General features: G+C 37.5%; 1 protein-coding gene across 4 annotated transcripts in view; it reads left to right on the top strand.

The window, feature by feature from the left end:
- hmcn1 (hemicentin 1) overlaps positions 1-18039 on the top strand; it is a 172146-nt gene that overhangs the window by 66139 nt on the left and 87968 nt on the right. For all 4 annotated transcript variants that reach the window (XM_073932713.1, XM_005160720.5, XM_068215478.1 and 1 more), the window contains 5 exon segments: positions 2864-2984; positions 6960-7223; positions 7335-7479; positions 9063-9184; positions 13323-13592. In XM_073932713.1, coding sequence (XP_073788814.1) covers positions 2864-2984; positions 6960-7223; positions 7335-7479; positions 9063-9184; positions 13323-13592 — 922 coding nt within the window.

Genomic DNA, 18039 nt, shown 5'->3' with positions numbered 1-18039 from the left:
GCTGTAGTCTGTTTTATCTCCCCAGACTGAGGACAGATCTCAGAGTGATGGATAGGTACTGAAAGCCAAGGTTGTGTGCTGAATTCATTTATGTCGCTGCTCTGCTCTTGTCATGGAATCGAGAGTTTGATTACCACGCTTTAGGGTACATACAGTCCCAAAGGGCCAGTTAGAGGAAATTGCAAAATATTTCTGTGTGATTGATTTGTGTGCCCTATAGCTTGTGTGCACAGAAATGAAACCTCTTCAATCTGCTGCATGGCTGCTTTTTGAGTTTGGAGAGCTTGATGATTTATGTGCAGAGAATGTAAAAAGAGAACATATCATTCTCAATCTACTTTTCCACTCAGAAGAAGGGTGAGATGTTCATCTGCTGAATCCACCCTACATCTTCTTCCACCAGACTTCTTCTCCTCCCTTTTTAAAAGGGTTTCTTAGGGTGTATTTACACTTGTCAGTTTTGGTTTTATTAAAACAAACTCTGGTGTGATTGCAATTCAAGTGGGCCAAGTTGGAAAAACGTGTCTTAGTCCAACCAACTTATGAAATGAGAACACAACATTGACCAATTACTTCTAAATAAACCAGAAACAGTTATGATATCATCTATTCTTGCTGAATAAATGCAATCGTTTTTTACTGAACCCAAACTTTAGAACAATAGTGTACACTACTTGACAAAAGTCTTGTCATCGACTCCAGTTGTAAGAGCGACAAATAATAATTTGATTTCTATCGTTTGGAAAAGCGGCAAAAGGTAGATTTTCCTGAATTATATTAGTTGAATTGCATCCCACTCATCACAAATACTGAAGAAGACCTATTGGAACCCACTTGAACCCAAGATTCTAACAGAAATCAGTCAAATTTTGTGAAGAAAACATCATGGTTTTGGGCTACATTCAGTTTGGGGGCGTGTGAGAGATCTGCAGAGTGGATGGCAACATCAACAGCCTGAGGTTTCAAGACATTTGTGCTGCCCATTAAGTTACAAGCCATAGTAGAGGGCAAATTTTTCAGCGGGATAGCGCTCCTTCTCATACTTTAGCCACCACATCAAAGTTCCTGAAAGCAAAAAAGGCCAAGGTACTCCAGGATTGTCCTGCCCAGTCACCAGAAATGAACATTATTGACCATGTCTAGAGTAAGATGAGGGAGGAGGCATTAAAGATGAATCCAAAGAATCTTGATGAACTTAGGGAGTCCTGCAAGAACTCTTTCTTTGCCATTCCAGATGACTTTATTAGTAAGTTATTTGAGTCATTGCAGAGATGTATGGATGCAGTCCTCCATGCTCATGGGAGTCGGACACAATATTAATTCTTGTTTTCACTGCATCATGACTTTATATTCTATTCTCTACATTATTTCTGTTAAGTGACAAGACTGTTTTCTAAACAAAGCCAGACCTTACTGTCCTAATTAAATAATTAAAAATCAAGCATGATCATATTTCATTTTGGTAAAATAAGCGTAATCTAGAGGCCTTTGCCTTTCATATAAGCCACTTCTGATACCAAATGATCAACTAGAAGTCAAGTTATTATTTGTTGTTCCTAAAACTTGGATTGTTGACAAGACTTTTGTCAGGTAGTGTACATATTTGATCAAACTTAAATACTTCAAGGATGTGCAGTCATTTGGACCAAATCTAGCTAATTGTTGGATGAGTATTATCCTGTGTGGATTATTGTATATAAATGGTTTACTGGTAGATAAAAAGTATTGTATTGCCTTACATTATTAGCTGTAATCTGATAGCAATGTGTTTTTGCGTTCAGAGGATGTTTGTTTTTTTGACCACTTGTCATATTATTTATACTTTGGCTAATTTAATTTTTCTCTGTTGCATGAATATGGCTTGCACAACAATAGCCAGAGGACATTAAATCCCCCACTGCTCAACTTTTCCAATTTAATGTCTTTATAAAATGTCTTTGAAACATTAACATGAGCTCTTTTAATACTCTGCTGACCTTCAGTGCATTTATAATCATAAATGCTCCGACTGCCTGTCTCTCAAAAGAACATTGGATGAGATGATTATTTTGTATTTTCTATGAGATTGTATTTATTTTCCCCAGATCAGATTCAATTATAATTATAAATAATTATAATGTGTTTAAATAATGTCAGAAAGCATGCTGATAGTGACAATTATCTCGAAGCTTATAGCATTATAGTGTTTTTTTGTTTGCCTCGGGTTGTTTTAACTTGTATTAGTGAATGTTTGGCCTAAATGTAACTTGGCACAGTTAATTCAAGTCGGGATTTAAAACCTCAGAATGAACGGATACAATTTAATCTTAATCTTCTGTAAATTGCTCTGTGAAGACCTTTTCCTTTTTGAATGCCCCTTTATCCCCATATCCATAGTCTTTCCTTCTCTCTCTCCTCCACATCTCTCAGAGGAATCCTTCAGGATCTTCTCCTCATGGTTCTTGGCGTCATGTCATGCAGTGCTTCATGGCCCATGGTAATTCTTTAGGATGGTTGTAATTTCAGAAGAATGCAAGCAGAGGACCGTTTGCCATGGCTCGCCCTGAAGCAGTAGAGCAGTGAACATCAAGCATACGCCAGGCCCTCCACACCAAAACAGTCATAAAGGGCAGCACAGAACAGCAGGGATTATGTTTAAATGACTCGGACTGCTCCGTCTGCCAAAAGTGAAGAAAGAAAGAGAGTCATTCTTAATGTTCTTGAAGCTGACTGTCATCATAAATCAGTTTTGTTGTGATTCTTCCTTGCAACGCACTGGAGCAAACAAGTCATGGTCATTGCAACTGAATGATGTTATCTTGACGGATACAAATAATCATACTTTTTTGTTTATATCTTTGTGTTGTTGTCAATTTGACCACAGACGTCCAGTGAGGGCAGACATTCGGTCCGCATATCAGGGCTCAGCACCATCGATTTCCGAGCTGGCTTTTCTCGAAGACAAACGTTGGACTTTAAAATGACATCCAGCCGGCCAGTACAAGGTGAGAGAATTCAAATGAGTTTTGAAGATGCATGAGAGATGAAGGATTTTTAATGAAATTAATTGTATTATACATTAAACATGATGAAAAAAAGTTTTAATAGAACAGCATCTCTCACTCATTCACTTTCGTTCAGTTTAGTCCCTGATTTATCAGGAGTCACCACAGTGGAATGAACTGCTGAACAGCATTTGGTTTGAAACAAAAATATTTTGTAATATTATAAAAGGTTTTAATGTCCTCTTTTATTAATTTAGTGCATTTTGTGTTAGTGATAAAAAAAATTGGTGTGTTGGAAGCTTGTTCCTGCTACTGGAAAAATAGAAAATGGCAATTATGACTTTTGGGGCCCTATCGTACACCTGGCGCAATTAGGTGCAAGATGTGTTTGGCAGGATTTGTTGCTAATTTCAGACCAATGCAATTCTAATTTTCACGCTTTGCACCACGTTGTTTAAATAGTAAATCCATTTTTGCTGCTTTGTGGACTCATGAGTGTTCTGGTCTAGAAAGGAGGTGTGTTAAGGTGAATTTTGAGGAACTAAAATAGACTGCGCAATTGATTAGCTGAAAGCAGGTCTAAAGTTCATTTCAGTTTATTCATGACAGTTTGCATTTGTATTGTGTTGTTATTGTTATTATTGTTATTATTATTATTATTTATTATATGCATATTTATATTTGTTTTAATAAAAATAAGTTTAGATTTATCCACCTGTCGGGTTTTGGAGACGAATGCATTAATATAAGAATAGGATGTGTGTTTGAATATAACTTTTTTGACCACACTTCGTTATTATTGTTTATTCATTGCTTAGCTGGAAATTAGAACTAAATTTAGAAATAGTTTGAAAAAAATATTTGCGCTTAACAAACTGAATTAAATATGTAGGCTAATGGTGGATTCTTAATGCTTTTGCACCTTGCGCTTTAGACTTTGCGCCTAGATTGTTAAAATAAAGCCCCACATGTCACACTTCTGTCTTTGTTTCTCATGACTGTGTATTTAGAAACTCTGAAAAAAAAACATTCTAAGTTATAAAATTAGAATTGTGAGAACCTCTCAAGTGTAAGAAAATAAGGTAAAATTTTAGTATAGTGACCAATTCTCACTGTTAAATAGTGATTTATTACCTCCCTATTGTTCTGCATGATCTCTTTTTACGTACCTAATGCCCAATACCTACAGCATATCCAATACCTTAATAATTATAAATTAAAAATGAATTGTATCATAGCATAAATTTATTCATTTTCTTGTTGGCTTAGTCCCTTTATTAATCCGGGGTCACCACAGTGGAATGAACCGCCAACTTATCCAGCTCGTTTTTACGCAGCGATGCCCTTCCTGCCGCAACCCATCTCTGGGAAACACACTCATTCACACACACACTCATACACTATAACGGAAAATTTAGCCTTCCCAATTCACCTGTACCGCATGTCTTTGGACTGTGGGGGAAACCGGAGCACCCGGAGAAAACCCACGGGAATGCAGGGAGAACATGCTAACGCCACACAGAAACGCCAACTGAGCTGAGGCTCGACCCAGCGACCTTCTTGCTGTGAGGTGACAGCACTACCTACTGCTCCACTGCGTCGCCCTTCTTAGCATAAATTGTGACCAAAAATAGGAATAAATAAAGTATACTTAAGTAAACTTATGATTGCAAGTTTCTATCTCACAGTTCTAAGTTCTAAAGATGTCAGTACAGGGAGTGCAGAATTATTAGGCAAGTTGTATTTTTGAGGAATCGTTTTATTATTGAACAACAACCATGTTCTCAACGAACCCAAAAAATTCATTAATATCAAAGCTGAATATTTTTGGAAGTAGTTTTTAGTTTGTTTTTAGTTTTAGCAGTTTTAGGGGGATATCTGTGTGTGCAGGTGACTGTTACTGTGCATAATTATTAGGCAACTTAACAAAAAACAATTATATACCCATTTCAATTATTTATTTTTACCAGTGAAACCAATATAACATCTCCACATTCACAAATATACATTTCTGACATTCAAAAACAAAACAAAAACTAATCAGTGACCAATATAGCACCTTTCTTTGCAAGGACACTCAAAAGCCTTCCATCCATGGATTCTGTCAGTGTTCTGATCTGTTCACCATCAACATTGTGTGGAGCAGCAACCACAGCCTCCCAGACACTGTTCAGAGAGGTGTACTGTTTTCCCTCTTTGTAAATCTCACATTTGATGATGGACCAAAGGTTCTCAATGGGGATCAGATCAGGTGAACAAGGAGGCCATGTCATTATTTTTTCTTCTTTTATACCCTTTCTCGGCACCCACGCTGTGGAGTACTTGGACGCGTGTAATGGAGCATTGTCCTGCATGAAAATCATGTTTTTCTTGAAGGATGCAGACTTCTTCCTGTACCACTGCTTGAAGAAGGTGTCTTCCAGAAACTGGCAGTAGGACTAGGAGTTGAGCTTGACTCCATCCTCAACCCAAAAAGGCCCCACAAGCCCATCTTTGATGATACCAGCCCAAACCAGTACTCCACCTCCACCTTGCTGGTGTCTGAGTCAGACTGGAGCTCTCTGCCCTTTACCAATCCAGCCACGGGCCCATCCATCTGGCCCATCAAGACTCTCATATCATCAGTCCATAAAACCTTAGAAAAATCAGTCTTGAGATATTTCTTGGCCCAGTCTTGACGTTTCAGCTTGTGTGTCTTGTTCAGTAGTGGTCGTCTTTCAGCCTTTCTTACTTTGGCCATGTCTCTGAGTATTGCACACCTTGTGCTTTTGGGCACTCCAGTGATGTTGCAGCTCTGAAATATGGCCAAATTGGTGGCAAGTGGCATCTGGCCGCTGCACACTTGACTTTTCTCAGTTCATGGGCAGTTATTTTGCACCTTGCTTTTTCCACACGCTTTTTGCGACACTGTTGACTATTTTGAATGAAACGCTTGATTGTTCGATGATCACGCTTCAGAAGCTTTGCAATTTTAAGAGTACTGCATCCCTCTGCAAGATATCTCACTATTTTTTACTTTTCTGAGCCTGTCAAGTCCTTCTTTTGACCCATTTTGCCAAAGGAAAGGAAGTTGCCTAATAATTATGCACACCTGATATAGGGTGTTAATGTCATTAGACCACACCCCTTCTCATTCCAGAGATGCACATCACCTTATATTCTTAATTGGTAGTAGGCTTTCGAGCCTATACAGCTTGGAGTAAGACAACATGCATAAAGAGGATGATGTGGTCAAAATACTCATTTGCCTAATAATTCTGCACTCCCTGTATTACAAAGAAAATATTCTGAATGGCAATATATGAACTGCAATCACAAGACAAATGCTATACTGTATTTGTGGGTTCAAACTTGCAATTTTGTCTATTTTTCTCTTGAATCTGTTTTTCTTTCAATGTCAAGTATACAGTTGAAGTCAAAATTATTAGCCCTCTGTGAATATTTTTTCCTTTTCAAATATTTCCCAAATGATGTTTAACAGAGCAAGGAATTTTCACAATATTTCCTATATTTTTTCTTCTGGAGAAAGTGTCATTTGTTTTATTTTGCCTAGAATAAAATCAGTTTTTAAATTAGTCAAACCATTTAAAATTATTAGCCTCCTTTTTTCAATTGTCTACAGAACAAACCATGATGGTTATACAATGATTTGCCTAATTGCCCTACCTTGCTTAGTTAACCTAATTAGCCTAGTTAAGCCTTTAAATTGCACTTTAGGCTTTTAACTAACATCTTGAAAAATATCTAGTTAATATTTACTGTCATTTTGGCAAAGAAGTCAGTTATTAAAAATAAGTATTAAAGATTTTATGTTTAGAAATGTGGGATTTAACAAGTCACAATGACCTTCTTAATCTTCGTCAGTGGCAGACCACACACACTCAAATTTATGAGCCTGACATAGTGGCTGCGCATTTGAGCATTTAAAACATGTTTTGGTTAACCTTTCTAACCTCTGTGCTCTTTCACACACAGGAATCCCCACCTTCATCCTTCTGAACACCACTGGTCTTTCTCCTCCCGCTCGCACCGACCGCCTGGAACTCTTGAGCATCACTGGTAGAGTAATGAAGACGCTGCCCATCCGCTACTTCCCCGAACGACACCCTTATGGCATTTGGAACATCACCGAGTTTGTTCCACCCAAAGAGGCGTTCTTCCTGCGGGTAACCGGCTATGATCGCGATGGCTTCCTCTTTCAGAGAGTGTCAAGTGTCTCCTATTCCAGCATTGTGCCAGGTCTGATTTAAGAGAACAGATGCTTTCACTGAATATTCAGTCTTAAAATTAATAAGGTGTTTTGTGCCTTGCTGTCTGTGTTGCTAGTGTTTTTTCTTCTTCTTTCTTTAGATGCACCCAAAGTAAGCATGCCAAGTCGTACCCCGGGCTACTACCTGCAGAAGGGGGGTATTACATGTTTTGTGGAAAGCCTGATTCCCTTTACCTTGCGGTTCACCAGGGAGGGTCTGCGTCTGGGTGTGGATCAGCTCTTCAGGTGCTGATTGATAGTCAGTGATAATGATAGACATTAGACAGTGATTAGCACAGTCGCCTCACAGCAAGAAGGTTGCTGGTTTGTGTCCCGGCTGGCCCAGTTGACATATCTAAATGGAGATTGCATGTACTCCCCGTGTTGGCGTGGGTTTCCTTCAGGTGCTCCGGTTTCCCCCACAGTCCAAAGACATGCTGTATAAGAGAATTGGGTAAACAAAATTGTCCATAATATTTGAAAGGGTGTGTTAATGCAAGAGTATATGGGTGTTTCCCAGTACAGGGTTGCAGCTGGAAGGGCATCTGCAGCATAAATATATGCTGGAATAGTTGGTGGTTCATTCTGCTGTGGCCACCCCTGATAAATAAGCAAATAAGTTGCAGAAAAATGAATGAAAGAATGTTTTGTAACTTCACTTAACTTGTCATTTTCAAATATTTTGCAATTATACAGTATCAGCGTCTGTAGCCATCTCTAGAGAATTACCTGATGGTCTGCTTAATAAATGTTGACATGTTGATTAAAAATGTAACGGCATGACAACTTGACATCGCGATTAATGTGATCAAATTGATCATGGTTATCAATATTAACATGGTTTTATAAAAAAGACACAATTCAGGCATTCCACCAATTTTTCATTCATTCATTCATTCATTTTCTTTTTGGCTTAGTCCCTTCATTATTCTGGGGTTGGCACAGCGGAATGAACCGCCAACTTATCCAGCATATGTTTTTACGCAGCGTACATCTCTATATAAAACACTGCTTCATTTACTTAATTATGTTTGTACTTTCATATTAGTTGTTTTTTGTTTCGTTTGTTATAATGAATCATCATTGCACTTAACAAGTTTACAAAGATAATAAAGCCTGTTAACAAGTTTTTAATGATTTATGAAGGAATTATAGTGCTTTGTTTCCGTATTTCGTCTTTAATTCAGAAGTAGCAGGGAATAAACAGCCACTGTATACTTCTGTCTATTTGCATACCATAGTTTTGTGCACCCTGGCGGCAATGTCGCAAACTGCTGTTACACCTAAACACATTTTCATATTCCCTTTGTCCCGCGGCGGCGTCATTCATGGTTGTAATTTTGAAATGTCACTCACTATATATACGATATAAAAGTGGCATTCAAATAAAAAGGTCCTAAACTCTGGACACACAAAGCACAATGGTGCTACATGTCATCGCACTATCCTTGAGGCTATCAACAACAACAATTATAAAACTTTTACTTTCAGTTTTGTATAGTTTAACCCCATAATGTATTCAAATTCTACAAAATTTTTACATCACTGGTTGATTTAAATCTGAAAAATGCATTTAGTCTATAAGTAATATTCAACAAAATACACATAATAAAAAAAGGAAATTATTTCAAATTTAAAACCCCACTTGAACCACACAAAAAGGCTTTTAATTTACAAATGTATACATTAAAAATTAAACTTTAAACACCATTTTAAAAAATTTCAATTGTTAACTAAATTGTTCTGTGCCTCAGTAATTGTATTTGTGTGTGTTTACTTGGAAAATAATTCATTTTAAATGACGCTGCATTTTTTATTTATCTTTTTAGGGAGTCTACTAATGCATCATGGCCAATTGCTCAAGTGACCCTGAAGGATGAAGGCTTTTATGAGTGCATCGCCATCAGCAGTGCTGGAACAGGACGGGCTCAGACCTTCCTTGACGTTTCTGGTTAGAACATCTTATTTTCACCTTCGTCTTGCGAACTTGACCATGAATTAGCTCCATCTTTCAAAGTTTGCAAAGATTTCTACCATTAGCAAATCACTGAAGCATTCTGACTTTACAAAACTGTGTGCATGACTAAATGAACATTTCAAGCTTATACACTTAAACATAATAGAAAACACATGAGGATACGATACATATGAGGCAAATTATTGAGATATCCCACATCTGACATGCCTAGAAGTGCTTTACAATCCACATATGCGTGAGTTCAGATAGAATCCCAGTATTATCGACTCTGATATGAGCATTGTTCCAAAAATCTACTCTCATTTCACCCAAAGCTGAAATTCCCCAGATGTAATGGACCATTATAGGCTTTGGTTTACGTCACGCTCTGTGTAACAGACATATGTTGTCTGTGAACAGTCTCATGTGTTTGAGTGTGGTTATTTGCTCAGCAAATTGATTATTATTTTTGCAGCTCAGTTTAGAGATGCTGTCGTTACAAACATGACACAATTTTAGCATTGTACTTTTTACCATAGCAGTTGAGGATTGATAAACTCAAGAAAACTATTAAATCAATGTGTGTATACTAAAACTGCAAAACTACATTTAGACAATATTCAATTCTTTACTCATAATATAATACAAGCTTTAAAAAATAATGTGCTGTCAACCTATATGACATTATTAGCATTTTAGACACAAGCAGATGCAACTGCTAGGGCCTGCTCATACCAAAAGATTGTTTAGTACAGAAATGCATTGCAATAAATAGTATATTTTGAATGACCGACTGCTCATATCAGCAACAACCATTCACAAAATGTCAGTGCACTGGATCTTTCTTTATCGAGGTGGGTTCTTTTTTGTCACACTGTAAAGATTAGGAAAACAGGTCAGCCAGTAAGATGATCATTTGGTCACATCCCCAAAGCCTCGGTTACTACATAACTGTATATATGCTGCTCAAAAATAGTTTATTTTGCTAAGCAACGTTGAAGCAGAAGAAGAATCCAGGATGGCTCTCTTGTTTCTATACTGTTACCAATGTTTTTTGGTGTTTTTTGAAGAACAACATAACCTGTTTGAAAACTTGAAGACATAGTTCCCCCAAAAATGAAATTAACTCACTATTTACTCACTATTTACCCGTCTTGCTCAATACTTTGTTGATGCAGTAATTACAGCCTCAAGTCTTTTTAAATATGATGGCACAAGCTTGGTACACCTGTCTTTGGGAATTTTTGCCCATTCCTCTTTGCAGTACCTCTCAAGCTCTATCAGGTTGGATGGGAAACGATAGTGTACAGCCATTTTCAGATTTCTCCAGAGATGTTGAATAGGATTTAGGTCTGGGCTCTGGCTGGGCAACTCAAGGACACGGTTGTGAAGCCATTCCATTGATATTTTGGCATTGTGCTTTGGGTCATAGGCCTGGTGGAAGATGTACCATCAAGGTCAAGAGCACTCTGAAGCAGGTTTTCATTCAGGATGTCTCTGTACATTTCTGCATTCATCTTTCCCTCTATCATGACTAGTCTTTTAGTTCCTGCTGCTGAAAAACATCCCCACAGCATGATGTTGCCACCACCATGCTCCACTGAGGGATGGTATTCGCGGATGATGGAGGCCACTGTGCTCATTGGAACTTTTAGAGCAGCAGAAATTTTGCTGTAACCTTCCTCAGCCTTGTGCCTCGAGAAAATCCTTTCTGGAGGTTTACAGATGGTTCCTTGGTCTTTATGCTTGGTTTGTGCTTTGACATGCACTGTCAACCTTGGAACCTTATTTAGACAGGTGTATGTCTTTTCAAATCATGTCCAGTCAACTAAATTTACTACAGGTGAACTCCAATGAAGCTGCTGAAACATCTCAAGAATGACAAGTGGAAACAGAATGTACCTGAGCTCAATTTAGAACTTCACAGCAAAGGCTCACATACTTATGCACATGTGATTTTTCAGCTTTTTTATAAGTAATAAATTTGCAACAATTAAAAAAAAATCCTTTTTTGACATTGTCATTAGGGGGTATTGTGTGTAGAATCTTAAGGAAATAAATAAATTAAATCCATTTTGGATTAAGGCTGTAACAAAAAAATTTTGGAAAAAGTAAAGCGCTAGGAATACTTTCCAGATGCACTGTATTTATACAACAGGGCTGTTTAATGCTTGATTCTGATTGGGTGAGGAACATTTTAAGGTTTTGAGTTATTTTTAGAGAAATGCACAGCTAAAATTGTTTGCACAATGTGTAGAAAACCCCCAAACCAAAAGGTTTGGGGACCAGTCCTGGACATATTATTAAAATGTTGTACCAATGGCTTAGTGGTTAGTGCATCGATACATGGCACTCCGGTGTTCATGGCTACATGAGTTCGACTCCTGCCTCGAGGTCCTATGCCGATCCTTCTCCTTTCTCTGCTTCCCATGCTTTCCTGTCTATACCCTCTACTGTCCTATCAATTATATATATATATATATATATATATATATATATATATATATATATATATATATATATATATATATATATATATATATATATATATATATAGTTGAAGTCAGAATTATTAGCCCCCATTGGAATTTTTTTTTTTTTTTCATTTTAAAATATTTTTCAATAAAATAAAAAAAGCAAGAAAATTTTCACAGTATGTCTGATAATGTTTTTTCTTCTGGAGAAAGTCTTATTTGTTTTATTTTGGCTAGAATAAAAGCAGATTGAATTTTTCAAGGAACCATTTTAAAGACAAAATTATTAGCCTCTTTAAGCAAATTTTTTTATCGATTGTCTATAGCACAAACCATCATTATACAATAGCTTGCCTAATTACCCTAACCTGCCTAGTTAAACTAATTAACCCAGTTAAGCCTTTAAAAATCACTATAAGCTGTATAGAAGTGTCTTAAAAAATATCTAGTAAAATATTATTTACTGACATCATGACAAAGATAAAATAAGTCAGTTATTAGAAATGAGTTATTAAAACTATTATGTTTAGAAATGTGTTTAAGAAATCTGCTCTCCGTTAAACAGAAATTGTGGAAAAAAGAAACAGGGAGCGAATAATTCAGGGGGACATAATTCAGTTAATTGTGCCTTAAATAAGTATACATAGTTAGGAAATTATTCAAATGCTTGTCATCATAGTTAAACAATAAATGAGAGAGTCAAACCCCAAAAATAAGGCATTCATTAATTTTCTTCACTGAACAACTATAGTACCTGTAAAAATAATGAATTACTAGTTAATACAGTAAAGAAATTGTCTAATGTGTTTTGGTTACTTTATTCATTATGTGTATATTAGGCTATTATTTTTAATAGGTTGAATTGTTTCATTTATTTATACCTTTTTATCATCTTACTGACAGTTTCAACTCACTGTCGTTCACTGATTCATCTGAATGAGCATACGAAGGGGTTTGGGGTCATTTGGGCATTTTATTAATGAACTGACAAGGACCATGTCTCAGAGTTGCTTATTTATTTTATTAAACATTTCGATAGTAGAGAAGCATTTTTGGGTTTGTGCTGCACAGGGATTGCAAAAACAAACAGGACTTTATCCTCATGGCAGTGTGGTGGAAACCTGACACCTCTCTGTCCCGGACCGTGCTTACACAAACTCCTTGCACAAATAACTTCACTTCCTGTCTTCCGGCTTCTTTCTGCTGTCTTGGCTTTCTAAGTGAGATACAGCCTTTGAAAAAACACCCAAGGTTATTGTGGAATTTAGGATTAAGATTTCATTCAGCTGGAATGGTCACCTAGACGTTACGTTTAACTTAAAGTTGAACAAGAGTTTATTCCCTGTCCCATTCTCTAAGCTGTTTCCCTGACTGTGCTGTCGCCGGGCCAGTGACATGATTAGCAGGAGTGACAGGAGAAACCTCCCTTGTGAAATTTATGTGTCTTCCTGTATAAATTCCCCATTTATGCCCTAATCCACACATCTGTCAACACCTCCCATTTCCCTTCACGTTTCAGACTCATTGCACAAACTGTCAGATCCGCAGAGTTCACAGACATCCATAGACCTTATAAGAACTCAGTCAATTAGTGTAGGTGATCGGAGTCAGTTTTTGAGTTTCTATTGACATTTTCTTATTTTTGTCTGTTTGTGCAGAGCCTCCTCCTGCTATAACAGTGCCCTTCAATGCGACAGCATCTCCTGGTGCAAATGTCATTCTGACATGTCTGGTCACCAGTACGGTGCGCTTTAACCTGACTTGGCAGCGAGGGGACGTAGATGCCAGATTGGACCATCGCATACGAGTCACTACTAACCTGTCCTTGGAAATCCAGAGAGTGACTCCCGATGATGTTGGTTGGTACACATGTATAGCAGCCAATGAGGGCGGAGTCTCTGCTGCTCGTGTCTACCTGAATGTGCAAGGTAAGAATCTCTTGTTTTGTTTTTATTTATAAACTCTTTATTGGGTGAAGAACAATATATAGTAACTTTATTGTCTTTGATTACAATATTTTTTTTATTTGTCTTGTAATTACCCTGGGTAACACTCATTTTCCAATGAGTATAATAGGGAGTGTCCTATAAAGGAATAAAGCCCAAAGTATTGTTTTATTTTTGCTCATTTTTGTAATATGCTGTACTTGTGACACACATTTCTTCATCAGCATGTTTACATTCTGCTGTGTACAATGTATGTGCAGCTTATGTGCAGGTTATGCATAGTTGTATTTGCACTACATAGTTGCTTAGGTGTCAATACTAACAGAAACAAAGAAAAAGAAACAACAACAAACTGTTAAAGTAATTTTCACAATTATATTTTGAACAGGTAATTTTTATCACTCAAAACTTTTGGGAAGAAGGCAAGGGACAATTTATTTAGAATAACTGGAGAACAAAGTTTAGCTTAAAGGGATAGTTCACTCAAAAATGACCGTTCTGTCGTTCTGTCGTTTACTTTGCTTGTTCCAAACCTTTTTGAGTTTCTTTCTTCTGATGAACATAAAAGAAGATATTTTGAAGATTGTTGGAACCTGTAGCCAATTGCTATATTTCCATCCTCCCACACAAAGCAGTTGATGGAGATGCCAAGATACGCATCAATTTTGAAAATGTGCATAAAAAATGTATTTGGTAACTGAGTAGGACAAATTTTTTATTCAATAAGAAAAGATGTGCATAAACTACAATTGAAACACTTTTATCGAATAAATTTCAGTATGTGCATTAAAACAAGTCATGTGATTTTGTTATAAGAGATCATGTGATGATAAAAAATGTAATATTTTTTCCTATTGTGGATGTCAATGATTACCGCTCTTCGATTATTGACCTAATAGGAGACAGTTTGCAATTTCACATTGCTAGGTCACATCATTTTTTTGTCCACTTTGTGTTTATAAAACACTAAGAACTTATTGCATTTCTGTGCATGTATTAATAAGGACTTAACATAGAAAAGCAAGGGCACAGGGCTCTTGGCAGATCACTCCTCCTCCTCTCTCTAACACAAGATCTGTTTTCACTGCAGTCTTGCTGTAATATTTCACGGTAGTATTTTATAGCACTTGTGAAAGTGATTTATGTCAGGCTTGCTCACTGTTTGCGATCCTGCAGTTTCCATTGAAACAGCCTCTTACACTTTTTCTGGGGTACACAACCCTGGCAAATCACTTTGCTTTTTCTAATTGTGGAAAACAGTACAAAGACAAATTCATAGAGATCATAACTGAAATGAGAAAGACAGAACAGAACAGAACAGATCTGTATGAAGTGTTGCAAGAACATGTTTTTGCATTGCACTTTGATATTGTGTGATACTGACAAAAAATATATATACTTACATTTTTAAAGTGATGATGGTAATTAAACAGTATTTTGCTGAGTGTTTTTATGGAAAGATAACTGTGACAAAAATCACATGTGCACTGTATAGAGGTAAAATTAACAGTTGAATGACTTTACAGTTTAACTTGTGATTCATGAGTTGTTTTTTATTACATTATGCATTATGTTTCAGAAGCTTTTGATGCTGAAAATGTAACTCTGGATTTTAAAATAGTGACTTTTACTGATGATTTAGTAGCTTGAAATGACTCATTATCTGGGTTGTTAGTGTCAATTAAAGTAACTGGTTATTAAGAGTCAGCGTTATTTATATATAAATTTTTTTTTTTCTTTTCTTTTTTTTTTTGTAGCAGCTGATTTTTCAACTGATTTGACCAAAGTCTTTATTTATGGGTCATTGAATCACTGGCTTTAAAAAAAAAAAAAAAGATTATCATTATCATTAGGAATAAATATCTATAATTCCACTGTTACTGTAATGTGAAGCGGGACGCTGACAAGGAAATGTGGCTCCAAACGAAGGTTTATAAAACAGAGATAGTCAGGCAAGCAATGGTCAGCACAGGGGCAAACAGATGTACACAGGAAATCCAGAGTCGTAGTCATAATCAGGCGGATGGTCAAAAAGGCAGGCAGCAGACAATGTAAAACAAACAAAAACAAAGCAAGGTTCAAATATGGAAGGCAAGGCAAGAAAAACACGTGGTAATGTTCACAATACTGTATAACAAGATTCAGCATATAGTGTGTGTGTCTGTGCTACATTTAAAGTCCATCTAATCAGTGTTTGAGCAGCTCCCAGCTGTGTGAGTGTAATCAATCGTTATCTGGAACAGTGTGTGTGTGGTGCATTACTGGAACTTGTAGTCCATATACCAGCGGATTTGTAGCAAGCGGAAACCTCACGCTCTCCCTCGGGAAGCCAATACGGAAGTGACTAAAACTGCAAATCGACTCACCTTTAGTGGCTGGCTCCAAGAAATCCAAATGATTTCTGACTCCGTTGGTAAATAGGCCAATTTTACAGCTGATAAAAACATGTTTACAGCCTGGTACAAAAGATGGCTTTGGTGCATATAGCTATTATTACATTTCATGACAACTGTGAGGGGGTGAATTTTTTATAACTCATCCGTTTCGTTTTTATTAAGTTATATTTAGTCTGCATAATTAAGGCCGTGGCCACTTGAGTGACAGCTTGGTCTCGCTGCTCGCTGTCTCGTCACCTCCGCTGATTCTGGCTAATTAGCCGCTGAGCCCAGCATATACCTCATATTTTTGTTTTTGTTCGTGTTTCTTTACACAGTCAATTGCCTTTTGGGATTATTTCCTGCAATTATCAGATACTGTAGCATGTTGTGTGCAATTAATTGTGCTCACAAACCATTCACGTGGCCGCCATTTCCCAGGTGAATGTATTCCCTTTATGCATGTATTTGTTTTACTTAAGATCATTTATATTTTTCTGTAGACCTGTAAAGCACTCCAGAAGTCCACTATATATATTGTGTTTGAAAGTAATTCGCATTTTTTAGTTTTTAAAAGTCAAAATACTTTATTCATATAGTGTACAACCAAGCACATGTGATTAGAACACAAACGAGTCACAGGTAATGAAGTATTAAGTGTTCTCCCAAAGTAAAGTCTGTCTAAGGCCATACTCACACTTGGTACAGTTGCCTCGAACCGGGCCAAAGCATGCTTGTCCCCACTCCCGTCTCCCCCGACGGCCCGCACTCACACCACAAACGGGCCTCGGCACACTTACGTCATGGCTGCTGCACAGTGGAGATTTCTCTAGTTATATTGTTTCAGTCGTTTGTTATGCAGTGACATGCAGTCAAATATTTCGCCAAACGGCCCTTAGGGATGCGGTGACACGCAGTCAGATATTTCGCCGAACAGATCCGCCACTTTTGCCGCTCATAAACAATCATAAAGCCCTCGTGCTGCAGGAATGAGGAGGTCTGCTGAAGCCGCGCAGCTGTCGTGCTGTGAGGAGTTCTCGTCTTTAATAAACTACGGCAGTTTGCGTTCACTGAACAGTAAGAATGATTAATAAATCCATATGAAACAGCCCCTTAAAAGTCACGTCTCGCTTTCAGTTTCGGGCTTTGGTGCGTTTTGCACTCACACACAAGCGTACCGTGCCAAAGCCCAAGTGAACCGCGCTCAGGTACACCTCTTCCAACCGGGCCAGGGCCGGCCAAGTGAACCGTGCTTGAGCCAGATTCAGTGCACTCACACTCACTGATCCAGGAAACGGTACGGTTGGCATAGTGTGAGTAGGCCCTAAAGGTCTATGCAAAATGCCAGCAGGCGTCTGTAGCTCCGCTCACGCTCCACCTCTTTGCTATTGTTTGGTACCCCACGGTCAGTTTGATGACGCGCAGACAAAATGGCAAAGGTTGGCCGTGCTTACTTGTAGCTTCTTGTAGCGGTCTGCACAGGCTGTGTTGCTGGTGATTGTGACAGTTACAATGTGTCTTAATGAGACGTGATGTGGTGCCACATGTGTGATGTGGTTTTGGCCTAACTATATGTAACAGCATTGCGCAAATTAATATTTTAGAAACAGTTTCTTTTTCCACAACATCACAGCAAAACAAAACCTTAAACTGCTATGACAATTATCTCCTCAGGTACAGATTATGGGCGTTAATCAGTGTTAAATGCTTCTTGTGTGAGTTTGAACATAATTTTCTGTGACATTTATTGCCATACTACTAAAAACAGCAGCAGCCGATTGTTTACCTCAGATCTTGAAAATTAAATACATAGCAAATAGTTTCAAATTGAAATTCAGTGACTCCAGCAAACCAGCAACATCAGTCACATCAGCCTATGTACTTTTATTACAATTAAAAAGGTTAAATATGCATTAACTAGATTATAACCCTTACCATTTCATCAGAAGTGCAGTGGCTGATATTTAAATAAATGGCTGGTGTTTAAATGTTTCTGTTGTGTCGCATTTGGTGCATACAGGCAAATTACTCATTGCTGGAATCTTGATGCATTG

Source organism: Danio rerio, chromosome 20 (assembly GCF_049306965.1).
Source record: "Danio rerio strain Tuebingen ecotype United States chromosome 20, GRCz12tu, whole genome shotgun sequence".
NCBI lineage: Eukaryota > Metazoa > Chordata > Actinopteri > Cypriniformes > Danionidae > Danio > Danio rerio.
This window is presented reverse-complemented; position numbering and strand designations above follow the sequence as displayed.